At 47.2% G+C, this 21886-nt stretch overlaps 1 protein-coding gene across 3 annotated transcripts in view; it reads left to right on the top strand.

The window, feature by feature from the left end:
• Positions 1 to 21886, top strand: part of TRIO (trio Rho guanine nucleotide exchange factor) — a 4034553-nt gene that overhangs the window by 2020151 nt on the left and 1992516 nt on the right. For all 3 annotated transcript variants that reach the window (XM_078687660.1, XM_078687659.1, XM_078687661.1), the window contains exon 35: positions 2722 to 3014. In XM_078687660.1, coding sequence (XP_078543786.1) covers positions 2722 to 3014 — 293 coding nt within the window. The remainder of the gene's footprint in view (positions 1 to 2721; positions 3015 to 21886) is intronic.

Genomic DNA, 21886 nt, shown 5'->3' with positions numbered 1-21886 from the left:
TTCTCTGTTTATTTCAACGGACTGAGGTGCAACGTGACCTAGGCTGGCTGAAGGGCGACATGGCAGCAGGCCTGTTCCGAAGGGGAGGTTGGGTGGACCCAGGGTGCTTGGTAAAGGTGAAGGACCTATACCTCCTCAGAGTGGCAGGACTGACAACGTATATGAGGGGACGCCTAATGTCTTCATATTGCTTATAACGCGGCCGGCCCATACTGGGTTGTAGGCGGCTGGCTGTGTGTAACAATGGTTCCCCTTGCTATGTCGATTGTATTGTACCGCCCCTTCATGCCAGTCCGTTGGTTGGTCGACAGACTGGACAGCAGCCTTTCTCAGCTCTACTGTATTTTTGTCAATAAAAACATTTAATACTAAAAAAAGGGAATGGTAAATTACTCTCACATTACATATTGATTAGCCTCCTGGATATCTCTAAGAAGGTATTTTCTAAAATCCTACTGATTCATCTGGAAGAGTGGTCCTGCTTCAAAGAGGATGTCTGGTAAAGTCCGGTTAGATGTATGGGGACTGTCAATTGCTCCCTTATGAAAGCATATGAAGGGAAAATTCCCCCTCTTGTACATTATGGATCGGAGGTTCTGGCTCTTGATTCAGCATTCATTTGGGAACCAGTAGAGAGTACAGTATTTAAGGGTCTACTTAGCCTCCCCCTGGAACTGTGGTTCATTGTTAAAGGAGGGCATTAAAAGAGGCATCATGGTATATAATGGCTACCTCCCCGCATGCTAAGGCTCTTGAATAAGATATCCCTTGACAAAGAACGAACAAAAATGTTTAGGTTATGCTGGGAAGAAATCTTTGTTAGTGGATGAAAGTAGGCATGGGATGCTTGCAGAGGATAAGGGACCTCAAATCTATGCACTTGCATTGGGGTATATTAGAATCATAGTTCCCCTTTCCAAGCACTGATGGAATCAGCCATGAAAGTATGCTATTGGCTGGGTACGGCCCATCTGTCATAGAAACCTTCAATAAGGTTTTCATTAAATATCCTGGTACAGGAGGATGTTTTTACCTATCTGACCCAGTTGACAGTCCCCAAGTTATGTAGGGAAATATAGAAAATGAGACTGGAGTGCAATCCAGTACGCACAAAATTAGAATGGTATAAGGAAGTATGGAATGAAAATGGTTTGTGTGTGTGTATTTTTTAGTAAAATGTTTGTCATTCTTATGGATTGTACTTTTTATAAGGCTGCTCGTATCAGGTTTTCAGGACCCTTATTTTTAAAATATCAGATACTATGTTATTTCATTTGTAAAGCGCACAAATCGTCCAAGAGGGTATTCAGGCACTTGAGCAGGTGTGTGGTCTCCTAGAGGCTTATACGAAGAGCCAGGTCTTAACTTCTTGTGGAACTCATGAAGTGAGGAGGAGGCTCTGATATATTGAGGGAGGCCGTCCTTTGTCTTGGGTGCGATTTAGGAGAATGACAGACCTCCAGTTTTGCTTTTGCAGCTGTGGGGCGTGCGTGCAAGTGAGAGTGAGTTGGGGCGTATATGTCTGATGGGTTGCTGAAAGTGTATGCAACTATTCAGATGGTCTTGTGTTGTGTCGGGCTTGTATGCATGTGTGAGAAGTTTGAATTGGCTGTTCTTGTAAATGGGGAGCCAGTGAAGCTTCTCGAGGTGTGGTGTGATGTGCTGTATGTGATGTGATCTGCTCTAGTTTGGACGGAATTGCACTTCTCTTTGATATGCGATTTGTCAATGTCCCAGTAGGAATTGCACCTTGTATACTTTTGACTAAGCTATAGTGTGATAAGTTTATTTTAGAGATATGTATAAATTGTTTTTAAAATGTGTTATTGGACAGAAGTCAAATAAAGTTAATGTTAAATATGAATCTGTGTCCATCTTGGATATCTGTCAGTCAGCTAGGTGGGAATCATTGCACGCATTCATGAATCCCTATTGCCTCAAAAGTCAGGTCTGCTGGAATGGACATATTGCCTCTTCAGTCCTGCAGGACTTACTGATCTGAGCCATTCCACAGACCCACTTGGGAGGTACTGCTTTGGGTTCAGTTCACAAGGTTAGGAATATGTGGTTAGAAGTATCTATCAGATGAACAAGTTATGTACCTTCATTAACCGTTAAATGGTTCTTCCAACATGCTGGTGGGCTCTGCTTCAAAGAGTTCAGACAAGCTTCAGAAAGACACTGAATTCAGTCTGCATGGGAAGTGCTTTTATGCAGCTCCAGTCACCACTTACGGAGTGATCCAAAATCAGGGTGGAACCGCACAGGGCAATCTACCCAAACGCATCAGCTCTGCTTTTTCAGTTTCCAAATCCAGTCTGACATCTGGGGATATTCGCAAGGTGAGGTCTCTGCGGTCAGATAGAGCATCCACCAGAAAGAGCATATCCGCAGGCAAGTAACTTGTTCTTTTTGGATGTGTGGCTGATATTGGTTTAGTAGCTCCAGGGTTTGCAATAAAGTTGCATCTGCATGTAAGTCATATGCTATAGTCTATCCCTTGTTGGCTACAGAAATTCACAGATAAATGTATCTCTACCAATTATCCAGGAGAATGATATTTTGCTTTGCTGTTGTCTGATAAAGATAAAAGGATCATTAGTAATACTTTTGCAGCAAGGTATTCATTTAGTTAGTTACCTTTAGGTTTCTGAGTATATGTCAGTGTTCTTTCAGCTTGACATTCCACTACTAAACTAATTTCTTTGTTCTCTTCTTTAGACTCCGTATCCATCTTTAGCAATGATGCAAGTCCGCCAGCTTCAGTGACCTCTTTTCAGTCTCACACAATTGGTTCCCAGAGCTCACCAGGACCCAAGCGTCAGGGTAACACCTTAAGAAAGTGGCTCACTAGCCCAGTACGACGTCTCAGCAGTGGGAAGGCAGATGGTCAAGTAAAAAAGTCGGCTCACAAGCATAAGAAAAGCAGAGAGGTCCGTAAAAGCACAGATGCTGGATCACAGAAGGATTCAGATGACAGTGCTGCCACACCGCAGGATGAAACAATAGAAGAGGTTAGTGTTTCAATAGAAACAAAAAAGAACATTTTAGTTTGTGTGGAATAATAAAATATTATATTCTCTTCTAATGTGACATAGAATATCAGTTAGCCTCCTATTTCCCCACGTAGTCTAGGAGAGCTGCCATAACATACATAGGAGAATGTTTAAATTTTTCTCACAGTTACTATCTTCTTTAAAGAGCCAGAACTTGTTTAATTAAGCCCTATTTTTTTCTCCACACATTTTTATGTTTTTGTAAATTAGCTCAATTGAAATATGCAAAATGTGCACATGATATACTAAAAATAGACAATGAAAGCAATACAAGATTTGCATATGCTCAAGGAATAGTACATCGGGCTGTGTTTTGATTGCGAATATCATTTCTAAAGATTCTTCAAGAGAGACATGACCTAGTGGCCAGGGCTCAAGAACGCATAGCATCGGGGGCGTGGCTTCGCTGTGCTGCGAGATGGCCGCACACTAGAGCGGTTCCGCCGTCCGAGCCTTAATAATCCCCCAGAAATCAGTACAGATCGCTTAGACCCGGGGACCACACACGGCAAAATAATCAGAGAAGCTGCCCGGACTCTAAAACTGCGCGTCAAAGGAAAAGTGCTATCGCACAGTTAGAGAAACAGCCTGCTCTGAGGTACGCACCAACAAGAGGCCTACCTATGAGGCCTCACAGTGAAGCCGGGACCCACAGTGAGCGCCAGATCAAAGCGCGGAGGGCGGAAGACCGTCAGGCGAAGGCGGAGTTCCCCGACCGGATCTACACACATAAGGTCAGTTGCTGCAGCACGACAGCGGAATATACTGTGCATACTACGGGCAGAGAAAAGGAACGGACCCGGGGGAAATCTACACAAATGCCGTTAGAGGGAGGGCACCGAAGACCGGCATAAATAACTCTCAACTTGCATATGTAGCCGAGCTGCCAATACCGGGGTCACAAACTGGGGGCTGCTCCGCTTAATATTGAAAGGATACAAGGCTGGGAGCATAGAAGTGGCCCGACCCCATGAGCAGTGATAGAACGAGGAAGGAGACGGACCCGCCATTTTGCGAGGTGCAGCCGAGGACAAACAGAGAGGCAGGCACAGAATTCAAGCGCAGCGCAACCCTTCCCAGCCCACAAAGTAAACCCAGGCAAAGGGACCCCAGGACCAGACAACGGTCGAGGGCTCTAGCTTTCGGGATAGCGACAGACGACCACAGGAGCAGAATTGTGGAGAGAACCAACAAGATAGCGAGCCTACTCCACACGAGCTATACTGGCATATGTGATTGGCAAGCACGAGCTTGGTGGAACACCTCTTATAGCAGACCATTGTAATTTAGGACAACTGCAGGACAACAACAAGGAGGGGGCGGAGTTCATTATTTCGCTCATTGAGGTGAGAAGCAGAGAACCAACATTCATAGTGGACGCAAACGTAAACCTGTAAGGTAGACGCCACGTGGAACTGTCACCAAAGTGCTGGAAATACATACTGGTGGCACTGACTGGGTGCCCGAAGACCATAACTACCAGGAGCGGTGGTCGGGATCGGTGGGCCACCCTATACTAAGTTGAATCAGAAAGACGAGACTGGAGGCGGATCCCCCATTTTCTTGCAAGACAGCCACAACACCAGTCGAATCAGGAGTGGAAACGACCAGGCCTAGTTGAGATCTACGCACGTTGGGAGGCATGTGATACGGTGCCACCGCCAGAGTGGAGATAGTGTGGCTGAAACAATAAATACACTGGAACGATATAGGCAAAACAAGGAGGTGTGGATCAGGTATTTAATCCATAATACCAGGGATTCCAAACCGGATACAGCAGTCGAGGGGTGGACAACACTGTAAGGAGGATACAGTCCGTAGGCGGCAGAAGGCCAGGCAAACTAATACCCAGAAAGGTTACTGACTATAGTACCGTATGCGGAGAGCGTAGCAGACTGGAGCGCAGGCTACATTACCGCAACCATCATCAGTAGCAATGGGGAAACCAGACACGAGACAGCCCCGGATACATTTTGATAAAAAATCCAACAAGTCGTCGGATGGAGACACCGGACATCAGGAACCTGCTGAGGACTCCACCACAAGTCAACCGCCAGACGAAGACATCCGGATGATGTTTAAGGAGCTGAAAACGAGCGTACAAGGTATAGACTTGAAAATGGACACACTTGTGGAACGAATGGACAGGATAACTAACCTGGTGGAAAAGCAAGTGGATCGCCTGGACACACTTGAAACAAGAGTATCTGAGACGGAGGATGGGCAGACAGACATGAGCAAGAAAATGCGAGCGATGGACGGGGTACTGAACATTATCCAACGGAAGAACGAGGACTTGGAAGCACGATCAAGGAGAAATAACGTAAGGATTACAGGCATTGAGGAAACAACAAACATTCCAAAGATGGAGAAATATATCGAAACCATGATGACTGCCCTCTTCGGGCCGGACCGCTCTGGCATGGTTCTTATCGAAAGGGGACCCAGGCCACAACTGGCCGCTACAGCGAGACCGATTCTGGCGAGAGTGCTAAATTACAGAGACCGGGACACGATACTTAAGCTGGCCGGAGAGAAAGGACCTCTACAATATCAGGGAAACAACATAGCCATGTACCCAGACTTCACACTGCAAGTTCAAGCTGCCCGTAGAGAATTCATGCCTGCAATGAAAATATTACAACAGCTTGGCACCAAGTACGCACTGATATAACCGGCTAAGCTTAGAGTACAGGGCCATGGTAAGCCCACGTTTTTCACAGACGCAAAAGCGCCCTTGGGTACGCAAAACAAATGGCCAAGGAGCAAAAACAACATAAGGTGACCAGTGACACCCAGTCCGGAAATAATATGAGCAACAATGATTGAGGAGATAGGACATGCGTGCTGGACTTGCAGATAAGTGACTTGCTCGACACACTGGTGCCCTGAGAGATGGTAGTTACATGCTTTTACTAATTTTCTTAAATGTTATGAGAAATGCCTCTGCCCATCATGTATTGATAGTCCTCCCGGACATCAAATGTTGACTGTAAGTAGATGTGGTCCTTTGGGTTTAGGTGATGCATATAAGGCTTGGCCGCCCTGCCATGCATGCAGGGGTGTATGCCGGCGACCCCACGTACCACCATGGGATGATTCCCTTATGTTTCACAGTATGGGTAGTTTGTATAGGGTTAAGGGGAGGGAGGGTGGGGGCAACACAACCTGATTAGGGGGTTGCTGTGGGTGGGAGGAGGGAATGATCTGTTTTGCTACATTGCCACAAAAAGTACAAATACGATAGAAGTGCAGGAGATTGAGTGCCAGGTTAGATACACCTAGTTGTCAGGTGACAAGACTTGTCCTACTGAAGTATATCACCACGATATGCAGGCACTACTTTACAGTGCATGGATATACCAGACCCATCTCCTCACATGATCACCCCGCAAAATAATGTCACTAAATCCATCTCATGCCTCACCTGGAACGTTAGGGGCCTCAATAATCGTAGGAAGGTCAAATTGATTCATTCATACCTCTTGAGACATGCGGTAGACATATGTCTATTACAAGAAACACATCTCACTAACGCAACAGCGGGAATGCTTTAAAATAGATGGGGTGAGATAGTAGATGCCGGTTACTCAAACTACTCCCGGGGAGTTGCAAAACTCAAACGAAAGGGGCTCCACTGTAAGACACACCACACGATAACAGATAGGGAAGGAAGGCACATAATGCTACAAGGGGAGCTATACAACACCCCTGTGGTAATAGTTAATACATAAGTCCCAAACACAGATAGTCCAGCATTTTTCCAACATCTTTGGCAAAAGATACAAACAATGGGACACACAGCGGTTCTGTGGGGGGGTGAAATTTCAACGTGGTACTCTCAATGATGGCGGATAGACAGGGAGTGACGCGCAAACACCACCCAAAGGCAGCAGCAATGTTACATGGCATTATCGAGGATCTTCAAGTGGTTGACTCCTGGAGAGATTTACACCCAGCAGATAGGGAGAGTACGTGTGTCACGTATCACTGAAATGCATGGTTGAGACTGTACTATTGGCTGGTCACGAGGGACCTGCACACATGGATAACAGATGCAGCACAACATCCCTGCACCTTCTCTGATCACGCTCCAGCGCATCTAAATCTAAGTATACCAAAACCATACATCCAGCCATTTTCCTGGAGATTTCCGTCAAGCGCCCTCCTGGACCAGGTTTTCCGGGAGGAGCTGCGGGATAAGATAGTAAAATATTTCACACTGAATGAAGACACAGTAGACTCACCGGGAACTCTCTGGGAGGCATTTAAAGTGGTCACTAGAGGGAACTGCATAGCTCTTAAAACGGGAGTTTTAAAAGACATACGTAATACAATCACTAGACTAGAACGTGAAATCAGAGAGTTGGAACCAATGCAACTTACTTACCCCTCCCCTGACATAACAGCACAACTGAGAACAAAACTGACAGCATTCCAGGAGGAAGCGGAAAGGGAAACGTACTGAATGAATAAGTACGTACAGGCGAGGCGCTATGGGGAGGGAGAGGGGCCAGGAAAAACGCTACCGGGTCTACTTCGTACACAAAGAGGGTCAACGTACATAACCAAACTAAAAAACCTTGCTGCTGATTTCCTATACTTACAACAAGACCTTCTCAACAGGTCCAAGCCACCGTGCCCCCTCCACCGGGTAGTTTTGCTCCTACCCCCCTCAATACTTCTCCCATGGCTCCACAGAGCACCCATCAACCCTCCAGTCTTTCAGCGAGTGAGGCACTTCGACCCAACTGGGATCGCCAACCCTTTTCGGTACCGAAACCTGATGAGATCAACGACTCTTGCCTCGCTTTGAGCCAGAAGTCAGCCCCTTTCCGCATCCCTGTTATTATCGGCACTAACAGAATCCCTAAAACAGTCCACTCGCCTAGATCTCCTACTCAATACTCCTCTATCCACCTAACTCCCCCCATCATCAAGGCTCCCCGCCCTCTCTCTTGCATGCTCCTAAACTGCAGATCAGCAGTACAACACGTCACAGACATTGCTGAAGCTCTACTCGCTGAAGAAATTGACATTGCTTTCCTCACAGAATCCTGGCTCAATGTCCACTCCACCCCCATTCTTGACATTCTCACCCCTCCAGGGTACACCATCATCAGATAAGACAGGCCGATCAAAACGGGGTGGGGACTACCCATCATTGACAAAGCTGGAATACAGATTACCAAACGCAAACCTGCAGAATACCTATCGTTTGAGTACCTGGGTGTCGAGCTCACTGCCAAGGGCACCTCACCCATCAAATTCCACACCATCTACCATCCTCCTGGAGACCGAACCCTTTTCCCCGAAGAGCTTACAGACCTAATAACACGGTTCTCCTTGACAGACACTAGAGACGTGTTCCTGCGTGACCTCAATATCCACTGGAACGACCCTTAAGACTCCACTGTCCTGAACCTATCCAACCTATTGGAAATATATAACCTCAAACAACTCTGCAATAAACCAACTCGCATCAAAGGTGCAACACTGGATGCGATCATTACCAACAATGAACCTGTCTCTCTGTGAGAGATTTCTCCCATTGACCGGTCCGACCACCACCTCATTCTGTTCAAGCCACCAACCTATTTGTGATGCCAAACCTAAACTCTTGACCAGAAACATCAAAGAAGTCCCTTTATCCGAACTTGAATCCAGGATTCATGCTCATCTTCAACTCCAACCCTCACCATGAACGGCTGATGACCTCACTACACACTTTAACTCTAAAATGACAGAGGTTTTAGACCAAATAGCTCAACTCAAACAACTGAGGCGAACCAAATCTAAACCCTGGTCTAACGTGGATCTGAATGATGAAAGGCGTCAACTCAGACAAACCGAAAGGTCTTGGAGACTAAACCCCTTGACCTTACACCTAGCGCAACTTAGATCTGCTCGGCGGGCATACAAAAAACAAATTTTCAGTGAAAAGGCGTCTTTTTTCCACAGCCAACTAGATATGTCGAAAAACAGATAGAGAGAACTCTTCAACATTGTCAAAAGCCAAACTAACTGCACTCCCTCTCAAGAAATCGAAGCCACCAATAAGGGATGTGAAGAAATTTCCACCTTCTCCACTAATAAAGTCTCTAAAATTGATCAATCCTTCATACAAACCGCTAACCCTCCTTCCTTCTTAACCTGCCCCCCTTCACCCACCCTTGACCATTCAGAAAGAGTTCTTAACAAGGACAGTCAGACCTGCCTCTATCTAAAAAACAATGCGCATTGGTCCGACTTTGAGCTAATGTCGGAAAACGAGGTCTTCAGTATAATTTCCCACACTATGGACCCACTCCCATCCACAATTATAAAAGAACTCAACCACACCATTTCCCCTTTCATCAATCATCAACGCCTCTCTCACCTCAGACTGTGTCCCAGACTCTCTTCAACTAGGACAAATCACACCCATTCTCTAAAAACCTGGGGCCGACCCTAATGATCCTAACAACCTCAGACCTATCTCTTACCTCCCATTCCTTGCAAAAACATTGGAGAAATGTGTTCTACACCAACTCAATAAATACATTGATGAGTTCAACCTCCTCGATGCCTTTCAATCAGCATTCAGGAAAGGTTGTAGCACGGAAACAGCTATGCTCAATGTCTCCGACGACATTCACAAGGCCTTAGATGAAAGTGATACCTGCCTACTCATCCTTATTGACCTATCTGCGGCCTTCGACACAGTAAATCATCCAGCTCTTCTGGAGACCTTGTCGAAGCGCTCCAGCATCAATGACACAGTACTAAAATGGTTCACCTCCTTCCTATCAAACCGCTCACAACAAATTAAAATCAACTCCTGTCTCTCGAAGCCAACAAAAGTCACACTCGGGGTCGCACAAGGCTCGATCCTCTCCCCGTCCCTCTTCAGACTCTTCATGAAGCCCCTCACAATGATCTTGAAAAAGATGGAGTGAATTCCCACCTTTATGTGGATGACACCCATATCTACTTCAAAATCAAGTCTCCCTGCGACATCCAACACCTCAATGCCACTCTAACCGAGATCCAAACTTGGTTCAACGTTAACCACTTAAAGCTCAACCCAGACAAAACAGAACTAATCCTATTCTCTCCAAAAAGCACCCATTGTCCAATCCAAGAGTGGCTCAAGAATCTGGTTGCCCTAAACTGCCCCCTCGTCCTATTTGACTCAGTTAAGTCTCTAGGCGTCACCCTTGACAAGAACTTATCAATGGTGGCCCACATCAAAAACTCTGCAAAAAGTGTTTTTATCCCGTCTAAAACAACTCAAGTAATTGAAACATTTTCTTCCCCATGATGACCTCAAGACAGTAGTCCAACCCCTAGTTCTCTCTAAAATCGACTACGGGAACGCCATCCTAACAGGGACTCCAAATGCTCACCTAGCCCCTTTAAGGACAGTGCTGAACATGGCAGCTCGACTCGTATCTGGAGTAAAAAGATTTGAACACATCACTCCAGCTCTCAACTCCCTCAATTGGCTTCCCAAGGGAAGGGAGGTGTATTTACAAGCTGGCCTGTATCACACACAAAACCCTTCACTCTCCGGCCCCCAACTACCTGAACAACAAACTGGTAAGAGCAGGTCAATCCAGAACACGGAGAAGCTCCAACTCACTCCTTCTTATTCCTCTGAAAAAGAAAACCACCCAATACCGATCGTTCTCTGGCAAAGCTCCCAGGATGTGGAACACTCTCCCTGGAGTCCTCAGATGCAACCCCTCCTTCTCCTGTTTCAAAAGGGACCTGAAACTCCATCTCTTTAACAAATACTTTCCTGACCAACGTCACCTAACCTAGACTTCAATATCCGAGTTGACACCTCTCTCCCTTGACATTCAAGGATAGTTAGTGACCGGAATATGTTAATGACCTTTTCTTTTTTATTGTTCTCTCCCCCTCGGATGCACTGTTTATTTCATTTCTCATGCAGTATTTTTTTTATCTCTGGTTAGCTTCCTTACTACCGGCCTACTATGTAATGTAATGTCCTTCTGTTTTTTACAGTGTGTATGTAAAGCGATCTGATACCTACGGGTCAAGCTAGCGCTATTTAAACTTTTAAAATAAATAATATAAAACATTACTGACCCGTATGGGACTAAGCCCCGTCTTTATCAAGCAAATTCAACTGATATATACGAACCCGTCAGTGCGAATCAAGACAAGGCTGCCCAGTGTCGACATTATTATTCGCAATAGCTACCGAACCACTGGCAGCTAGACTCCGACAGTTTCACACACAAAAAAGTATTGGTTTTGCAGCTAGAGGCCTATTGATATTAATGTATGCAGACGACATGACGATTTACTTAATGAATCCTGAAGATAACTTTGATATAGTAATGAGAGAATTGATACGATACGCTGGGCTAACGGGGATACAGATAAACTGGGCAAAACCGACAATGCTTTCGCTTACGGAAGGCATGGTTCAATTCAACACGGAATTTCCAATACAGTGGCCCACAGGGGAAGTTAAATACCTGGGTATATGGATTAGCAGATCTATGCAGGAGCTGTGGTTGGCTAACTACGGGAAAGTGACGGACTGGCTTGAAAGTAAACTGCAGAGATGGAAACAACTACAGCTGTCCTTAACAGGGCGCATTGCAATTACGAAAATGGTCATATTACCTAAATTATTATATTTATTCGTAAACATTCCAATGCCACTAAACACCCACTTCTACAAAAGACTACGGACTAATATACTAGAATTAGTTTGGGCGGGTAAGCAACCTAGAGTCTCGTGGAAATTACTGACACTACCTTTTACACAGGGGGGGCTGGGAGCACCAGATTTTGAACTATATGCGTACAGTGCACAGGCACAATTCCTGCACTTCTGGCAGCATCCTACACCGTACCAACCTCATGTGGCGATACAAATAGACAGGGTTGCACCTCTACCACTTGACACGGCAGTCTATCAACCATATAAACAAACACATTTGGAAATAGACACGGTAGAGACAGTGCAGTGGGCTTGGCAGGGTATCGCAAAAAGGGCACACCAGACGGTGCTGTATGCACCATCCATGTCCATATGCGGAAATCCACTCCTCACCCCATTACTGGATACGGCGACCATGCTGAGAGCGAAGTCTCATGACTTAGAAAAAGGGAATGACCTGTTCCCAGATGGCACCTTTTTAACACTTCAGCAGATGTGCAAAGCACAGACACCTACAGCCTCGGACATGCTAATATATTATCAGATTAGGGCGGCATGCTAGGCTACCTATAAGGACTTCCCGCAGGCACCCCCCACATTGCCGGCTTTAGAAAATATATTGTCCAATTCATCTCCCCGCAAATTGATCACACGCATATACAGCATAACGCAGGGAGAATCTACGATCATCAACACCGCCTCCAAGGCAGAATGGGAGATAGACATAGATCTCACTATTACAGACAAACAATGGCAGTTCTGCTGTACCCAGCTAGAACACCTTTCACCAAACTATAGACTAAGACTGATTCACTTTAACTTTCTGCATTGGGTATACCGAACACCACCACAATTGAACCGCACGGGACTGCACCCTGATACTAGATGCTGGAGATGTGAAGCTCAGAGCGCCACTTTTGCTCGCCTAGCATGGAATTGCCGACCAATAGCTGAGTTCTGGTCAGAGGTATTTAGGCACGTTAGCCGCATCATCAATAATCTGCTGCCTGTTACGCCATTGATAGCACTACTGGGATATGTACAGGAGGTACCGAAAAATCAACGTAAACTCGCAGCAATGTTATTGTTGTTGGCAAAGAAGCAAGTTGCGATGCATTGGAAAAAGCAAAATCCTCCTCAGCTAGCCGAATGGTTGAGTGCAGGCAGCCACTTACGGTAGGGATCAACTGTCCCATTACTGGGAGCTAATGCCAAACAGATCCAAACCGAAAGATATATGGGAGCCCTTCGCTGACTGGCTGAGACTGGGTGGAACAAATCTCCATATGGTCTAAGTGTAGTGACATAATAGTAGAAAACTACGAAGCTTGGCTAGGTTATACCTTGCGCAAACCAATACTAAATAGTGAAATAAACAAATTTCAAAGATAAATGCTCCAAGGAACAAAAAGGCAACGGCCACCCACGTGTCAGAAAAAATCTTCTGTGATAAGACACAGAGGATAGACTATAAACAAAGTATTGACCCAGAGTAACCAGAACCTAGTAATCTGATTCAATCATATCAATTTCATCAGTCCAAAAGAACATCCAAGTTTGATAGTTCACAGCAAAAATTCCTTTATTTTCTTATTTTCTTTGTTACAAGTACATGAATTTGAAGCAATGTTTCACAATGATGATCTTGTATAGTTGACATTATCAAATGTAGCCAAGCAGCCGACACGTGTTTCGTCTCAGGGATAAATCACCCCACGACTTCATCAGGGCTACAGTACCTAGAAAATCACATATTTGTACTAAACAATGCAACAACCAGATTATATCAGACTTAGTTCATCACAGTAAATCCATGAAATAAAAGATGAAAGACGCACATCAAGTCCGTAATGTGAACAAGATGAAAAGTATAGGAAAAAAAGTGGAAGACATAAGATCTAGAGAAACCAGAAGGTCGCCAAGATAATAGAGCATATTATCAGGGAAAATAGTGACCAGGTTCCAAACTTTAAAGAACCCAGTCTAATGATGTCAACTATACAGGATCATCATTGAGAAACATTGCTTCAAATTCCTGCACTTGTGACATAATAGTAATGGCCAGAGGGTGGGAAGTCCTCAAGTTTACAAAGGGCTGCACGGGCCAGACACTCTGCTACACATGCAAATGGGAGGTAGAAAATGTTTGTGGATGCAAATGTTGACAAACATTAAATATACAAGAGTAGAGAAATCATGGATAGGGAAAATGCTACTAGAATGATTTGTACGAGTGGCAAGGGAGGGGAATATGATGTCAAGTGCTCTAGCACTTGACATCATATTTTCCCCCCAGCATTTTTAACAGCATAGCCAATGTTCAAAGTCTAGAATTGAAATATGCAATATTAAAAGGTCTAGTGCTACCAGCTTTCTTTTTAAAGACAGTGCTGGTCTCCTGCATGCTTAAAGCGTAAGGCTTCGTCCAGTGTCCCCGGAGACTACACGCCAGCCAGAACAAAGCTGGGCTGTAGAACTGGATACTTGGGCCAGAGCAATGCACTCATTGGCGCAGCAGCCCCATTCCTTGACTTTAGTATTTATCCATTGCCCACGCACGATTGTCAGCACGCCCCCATAGGCTCCTGGGTGCATCACACCCCATCCTCCGTTCCAGGCCTCAAAGATGCAGGACTAGCTGGCCACGCCCTCAACCACAAGTAGACCTTTGCCCCCGTGTTCCCCCAACGTTCCGGTTCAGACTCTGATCCGAGTCAACCATGCTTTAGAGATGATAATGGAGATAAGGGGGATTATTCTCCCCCATGCTTTGATAATAATTTCTACATGGACTTGCAGGAGGCCAGTGTGTTGAACATTTCCCTGGACATTAGGTTGTGTTCTCCCCCTTGGCCATCAACGGACCAGAGTGCCACCTTTCCATGTTAATGAAATGGGCAGCAGAGGTATTGGATTTATAACTGTCAACTATGGAATTCAAAACTAATGTACTGACATACGTTTTGTAACCAGGACAAATCTCATCCGAACCCTTACTTTCCATAAGCCTTGTTCCAATCCATCAGTGATCATCTAGGTTGCCAGGCAAAGTAGTGCAATGCAGGGTGACCTCGATTTCTTTGAACACAGCACCCTACACCAGAAAGTTTGGTTGTTCAGGCTTCCACCAATATGGTGAATCCCAATTCCTTCCCTACGACTCCTCGAGACAGAGTCAAAATGAATTGAATCATTCAGGAAGTGGATGTTTCCGTGGCCAGTCTATCATTCTGGTCAGTCAATGCTAGCTGTTTGCTCTGAGAGACATGGTTGGCAAGGTTTTGCTAGCAGTCCCTGCGGCATATTGGGCATACCTGGGAGGCACCCAGGATGGTCAGTGTAAAGAAATGTTTGTTTTTCCAATGTAATCCGCTCTGATATTTTTGGTTCTGGTTTAGCGTTGTTCTTTTGATCAAATCTCTCTCTCATGCTTCGGATTGAATATGTATGTCTTCAGAGCCCAGCACCATCTAGCGACTCATCACTTATCATTGCGTTACTGGGAGTACCAGTTACATTGGTGAGAGGGATCTAGGTTTCTTTCTCCTGCTTCATAAATGTGCCAGCCAGTAGAGCCTAGTTTTCACATAGTGGCAGTCAGCACATCCCCTTTTGTTCCTCAATTCTCAGCACAGATTCTTAAGCGAACGCCTATTTGATAAATTTTGCCTTCCACCTACTATGTTGGGGTCAATTAGACAATCTCCAGTGCATCACAATCGCCCTCTTGGCAATGACCAGGCTCAGGCCTATGAATCTAGAGCCTAACTTATGAGCTGACGGCCTGAAACCCAGGCCCAGCATACATATGGCCAGGTCCCTAAGATGTGTGAGTTGTGGAGTTCGTTCTACATCCTGAGTTACTCCGCTCCAGAACCCAGCTATAATTGGGCACCTCCAGACCATGTATAAAAAGTCAGTGTACATCAGTAAACACCATGGGCAAGCCTTATCTGCAGTCCCCGCTTTTATATTATATTCAGTCTGTGTAAGTACTTTGGAGGTAGTGGAGCTGAGTATATTTGAATCTAGTATTTCTTGAGACCTGCCAAGTGCATTGCAGGGTGGTGGTCCACTCTGTGTTTGTCAGTCTTTTATGTGGTTGGAGGGAGTGAGTGGTATATTTTATCATTGCTCAGTATGATTGTTTTACCTACCTTTTTTAAGTACCTTTTTAACGCTGTTGCTTTCTTCTTTACTTTGCACTTTTTGAGGCAAGATTTGAGGGGGACACTGTTCATGGGAACACTTTTTGTAATTTGACTGGCTGTGTTCAGTGCTGATAGTTTTTCTTTTATTGCTGATAGGCACCCAGTCTGTTGGCACGCTAAATGTTAGCAAAGTCACTTTACTTAATGGCAGACGGAGCAAGGATGCTCTAGTGGTTGATGTGGGTGGCATCCTTGTTAAGTGTGTTTTCTTTACCTTCCTGTTTATAGTACTTTTTTAATGCTGTTCCTGTCTTCTGTACCTTGCACATTTTAGAGTCAAACATTTTTATTATGTGGGAAGCATCGGAGTACACAGCCCAGCTGCCTACATCAACTTGCCGGCAGGGTGCAAGCACACAGGTTCAACACAGCGTCCGGGCCTATACCCCGAGGGCGACCCCGCATCCTTTCACGGTCAAGAGCGAGCCCGCCCGTGCAATAGTCACCACTTTTATTTTATTTAGGAACAAACACAAAGAAAAACCAGAAAGAAGAAAACCCCCTTCACCCACACCCCTGCCCTTCCCCCCACCCCGCATCAGCCCCCCCATCAACCCTTACCATCCAAGTACCCCTAAGGTCATCAGGCATCTCTCAAGTCTATGCAGTGGCCCCCTTCAGCTCCAACGGAATAAGTTGCAAGATCTGAAGATATTTCGGACATGTCACATCCCGGAGATCCTTAGCCAGGAGTTTTAAGAACGGACCCCAAAGCTTCGCATATTCAGAACCCTTCCCATCCATGCCCAGTGAGAGCCGTTCCATGGCTAGGATATACCAGAGTCGTTGAATCCAGTCCCTAGTGTCAGGCAGGGCCGGGGAGAGGACCTGCCTCGCTGCCAACAGAGCTAGAGCTATTTGTCTGCCCCTCAACGAGCGCAAGGGGAAGGACTTCGAGTGGGGAAGTCCCAGCAGAATGTGCTCCGGCGCTCGATGGAGTGTAATCTGAAACGCATCGTCCACCTCATCCAACACCAATTTCCAATAGCGCTCCAGCTTTGGGCAATGCCATAACAAGTGTATCAGGGTCCCTGAAAGGCCGCACCCCCGCCAGCAAAGACCAGACTTCGCCACATCCCACTCCTTGATGCGCGCTGGGGTATAATACCAATAGGATGCCACTTTGTATGCAGACTCAGTACCCGCAGTATTAGAAGCAGTGTGGTGGACTGGTCAGAGGACGCCCCAGCTCCATCTCCCAGCGAACCTGCGCCTTCGTACGTTGCTTCTTAGGGTGTCTCAGAATCATGGCATATAGCTCGGAGACGAGCTTACGATCATCTTTCTTGCAGACTAACCATTTCTCAAATCTCGTCAAGGGCCGAGACATGGAAGACACATTGCCTGGTTGGGTCACCCAGTGTGCTACCTGCGAGTGATAAAAAGCATCAGACACCGGCATGGGGAAGAATTCAGTACGCATGCGGGCAAAGGGGACCAGACCGTCTAGACCAAAAAGCGACCCTACTCGTTTGCAGCCCTCCACCGTCCAGCAGTGGAAGACTGGGGATGCACATCCCGGCGAAAAATCCGGATTATCGACAATGGATGTCATAGGGGAGGGAAAAGTGGTCCACCCGCTACGCTGCGCTAGCTGATCCCACACTTTCAGGGTCGGGGAAGTCACCGGAGAAGAGTAAAGCCCCCAAGCCCTGTGCATACGCGGTAACCACAGCTCACGCCATATGTTGCACCCCGCCACCGTTTGATCCATAAAGTTCCAGTGCTTACTAGAGAGGGGCCCATTCCATTCTGCAATATATCGGAGACAGGATGCCTGGTAGTAAGCCGTCAGGAGGGGAAAACCCAACCCACCCGCCGCTTTTGGCGTAGTAACGAGGGAGAACGCCAGCCGTGGACGTTGGTTGTTACATTAAAATCTATTTAGGAACCCCTGCAGCTTCCGCAGCGTGCCCGGAGGGGGGCACAAAGGCAGCATTTGGAACAGGTAAAGGATCCTAGGAAGGATCGTAATCTTTACTGCAGCCAACCGCCTGTACCATGCCAATTTAAGACGGGACCAATCAGAAAGGGCCTTGGCGGTATGCTCGACGAGCAAACTGTAGTTAAGAGACGCCGTCTTCGCGATAGAGGGGGCCAATCGAATGCCTAGATAGGGAATGTCGGAATGCACCCACTGAAAGTCGAAGTCTTGCTGCAGATCCTGCACATCCGTACTAGGGACGGAGACATTCAGTATTTGCGACTTGGAGAAGTTGACTTTAAAGCCCGCTGCCCTATGAAAAGCGAGGAGTTCTGCCGACAGACACCGCAGGGAGGAATGAGGCTGGGTCAAAGAAAGAATAACATTGTCTGCATATAAGCAAATCTTATGGTTATCAGCGCCAAACTTGATCCCTGAAATACCTATATTGGACCGTACACGTTGTGCAAAATGCTCCATATAGAGCGCAAAAAGCAGCGGTGAGAGGGGGCACCCCTGCCGTGTTCCCCTGGTGATGGGGAAGAGGGCTGATTTACAGCCATTCACCCGCACCGCCGCCTGAGGGGCTGCGTAAAGACATTGCACCCTCCGTAGAAAGTTGTCTCCCACCCCGAAGACCCTCAGCACCGCGAACAAGTAGTCCCATTCCACCCGGTCAAAGGTCTTCTCAGCGTCAATAGACAAAAAGAAAGCCTGAGCCAGAGAGCGATGAACCAAGTCCAAAAGGTGTAGCAGCCGTTTGGTATTACGAGTTGGGATAAATCCCGCTTGATCCGGCTCGATGATCCCATCCATATAAGGACTGAGTGTCGCAGCTAGGATGCCCGCAAACAACTTGGCATCTATATTGAGTAGCGAGATCGGCCTATACGAACCGCAATTCTTAGTGTCCTTCCCAGGCTTGAGGATAACTGTTATCGCTGCCTCTGCCATGGATGGGGTCACCGCTCCAACATCAAGGAAAGAGTTAAAGAGTCGGGCTAAAAGAGGAGCCAGCTCCACACAGAAAGTTTTATAAAATGAGTCCGAGAAGCCGTCTGTCCCTGGGTATTTGGCGACCTTCAAACGTGCTATCGCAGATATGATCTCCTCGACGCCTATCGTGGAGTCCAAGGCCTCTGCCGAAGCCGGGATTATAAGCGTGATATCGCAAGACGCCAGGTGATCCGCCACTGCCCCATCGTTCGCACCTTCCCCCTTGTACATAGTCCGATAGAACTGCCAAAAGGTGTCTACTATAGCCGCATCCGGTGTCTGATCAAGCGCCTGAGAATCCCTAATGGAAGGGATGGCTAACTGTTGGGTGCGCACCCGCAGTCTATGCGCTAGCATCTTCCCTCCCTTATCCCTACTAAGATAGAACTTATGGCGTAAGCGCAACAAGGCATGGGAAGCCCTGTCAAGGTCTAAATGCTTTAGAATACGTCGTTTCGTCTCCAGCTCCCTCCAGACCCTCGGGGCCCCAGTCCTCATATGTATCGCCTCCAAGTCACCAACCTCCTTCTCCAACTCCGCACGCTTCTCCTTACGCAATCGAGAATACGTTATAGCGCTATAAACTCACCCCTAACTACAAGTTTCAAAGCCTCCCGAATTGATGCCAGGGGTGTCCCCTCTACATCATTGTCAGCAAGGTAGTTAGTAATAGTATCCCTGACCCTCTGGACCACCGAGTCCGAATGAAGCATAGAGTCCCAGAGACGCCATCCCGACGGCGGTGGTCTGTCGCCATGGGACGTGAGCAACACCGAGATGAGTGTATAATCCTACAGGGAGCGCGGTGTGATGTCGGCAGAGGACAGATGGGGCAACAGACAGGATGTGGCCAAGAAGTGATCAAGGCGCGCATACGTTTTATGAGACACCGAGTAATAAGTATAATCATGCTCCTGAGGATGCTGAACAGGCACACATCATGTAGTCCCCCATCTAGCAGCCATTGCCTCCCCGCCTGCGACATTGCCCCCGCTTGGTAAGACCGCTGTTCAGACCTGTCAAACCCTGCGTCCATTACAATATTTAAATCGCCATTCACCAGGATCAGAGCACCTGGTGACGCCAACACCTGTGAGAGAGCCGTCTGCAAGAAAGATTCTTGTCGCTCGTTCAGGGCACAGATGGATCCTAGCGTGAGGTGCATCTCTCCCCACAGAACCCGGACAGCTAAAAATCGGCCTTTGATGTCCACCACCTGAGAGATAACCTTGCAGTGCGCCCTTGTGCTAAAGAGAATGGCCACCTCATGCTTCTTAGCTGGTCCTGAAGACCAAATTTGCAGCGGGAAACGTTTATCTGCCATGTGCCTAACACCCCCCCACACCCCCTTCCAATCCCCCCACCCCAACTCCGACCCATAGAGTACCCCTAGAGAAAAAGGAAAAAAGCAGAGTATACAGAAGATAACAACAGACCGTCAAACAGGCCCCAAAGGCAAGCGAACATGGCACCTTCATCACCCATCTCCAGATCCTGATACAGGACACTCCCAAGGTCAGGAACATAGGAGTGCAACAACACGATGGTGGAAAAACTGTCCTCCTCCGACGCCCAATTTAGCCCTGGCTAGTGCCAAGCCGTCAGTTTTCAAGAGACCCCAGGCGGATCAGTTACTGCTGCCACGGAAGCCACAGCTGCCCCCCTCTCCAGGAGTCTCGCTGAGGCACAGCCGGGAGGCACGTTTTCTTGCTTGATTTTAAAATTGAATTCTTTGTAATGTTTACTTACTTGCCTGCCTGCAATACTTGTAATGTTTACTTACTTGCCTGCCACTCAAGACCCCTGAACAGCGGATTTAGCGCTGCAGAGGGCGAGGCTTGGCTTGATTAGAACTGCCGCCTTCCTCGCGGTGTAGAGGCCACGCCCACTCACTTAGGCCACGCCCCTTTTTCGCCAGCCTACTTAAGGCGCTGACCACTAGCGCTGCTGCATTTATTAAATCTCCTGAGGCACAGCCGGGAGGCACGTTTTCTTGCTTGATTTTAAAATTGAATTCTTTGCAATACTTGTAATGTTTACTTACTTGCCTGCCACTCAAGACCCCTGAACAGCGGATTTAGCGCTGCAGAGGGAGAGGCTTGGCTTGATTAGAACTGCCGCCTTCCTCGCGGTGTAGAGGCCACGCCCACTCACTTAGGCCACGCCCCTTCCCTACTCCGCCCTTCTACCAGCATATAGGATGTGTCCATACCGGAAGTGCAGCGGACGAGCGCAGCGGGCGCGCCGTTTGCGCGCCGAAGGCGCGCCGAAGGCGAGCCCGTCTGCGCCCGTCTGCGCCCGTCTGCGCCCGTCTGCGCCCGTCCGCGGCCGCCCGGGGCCTGGGCCATGTCATTCTGCCCAATTCATCACCTCCTACGCTCCCGGGGACTTAACTGCTCTACATTCACTCCGACCATTGGACACAACCAGCTCCTCATGTCTGCGCCATCTAGGTATTTATCAAGCCCGCAGCACCTTTCCTGAATTACAGACTATTCCGTCCCTCCTCACCTCTGAACCCATAGTCTTTCCCCCACTTCCCAATCCCTTGCCTGCTCAGACACCCGCTAACGTGGAATTAACAATTATTTATCTTAATACTCGATCACTAGTCAGTCACCAACTCGACATCTTCCACCTCCTGGACTCAGACCGACCTGACGTCCTTCTCCTAACCGAGACCTGGTTGAATGAGGACTTGTCTCCTGACATCTTGGCTGCCATTCCTCCGGGGTATTACATACTCCAAGTCAATCGGCCTGCTGACAAACCAGGAGGCGGCGTAGCCGCCATTATCAAACTTCCCCTCAGGTTCACTTCCCTCTCTTTACTCACCATTCCTCAGGTGGACTGCCTAGTTATTAGATTTGATTCCTCTGTATCCCCTTTAATCTGTGTCCTGGTATACCGTCCCCCCAACCCATGCCCAATTTTTCTTCTCACTTTGGTGACTTGCTTTCCCAGCTCACAAATAATAACTCTAAACTTCTGGTCCTGGGTGATTTTAACTACTGGC

The sequence above is a fragment of the Lissotriton helveticus genome, chromosome 4_1 (genome assembly GCF_964261635.1).
Source record: "Lissotriton helveticus chromosome 4_1, aLisHel1.1, whole genome shotgun sequence".
Taxonomy (NCBI): Eukaryota; Metazoa; Chordata; class Amphibia; order Caudata; family Salamandridae; genus Lissotriton; species Lissotriton helveticus.
This window is presented reverse-complemented; position numbering and strand designations above follow the sequence as displayed.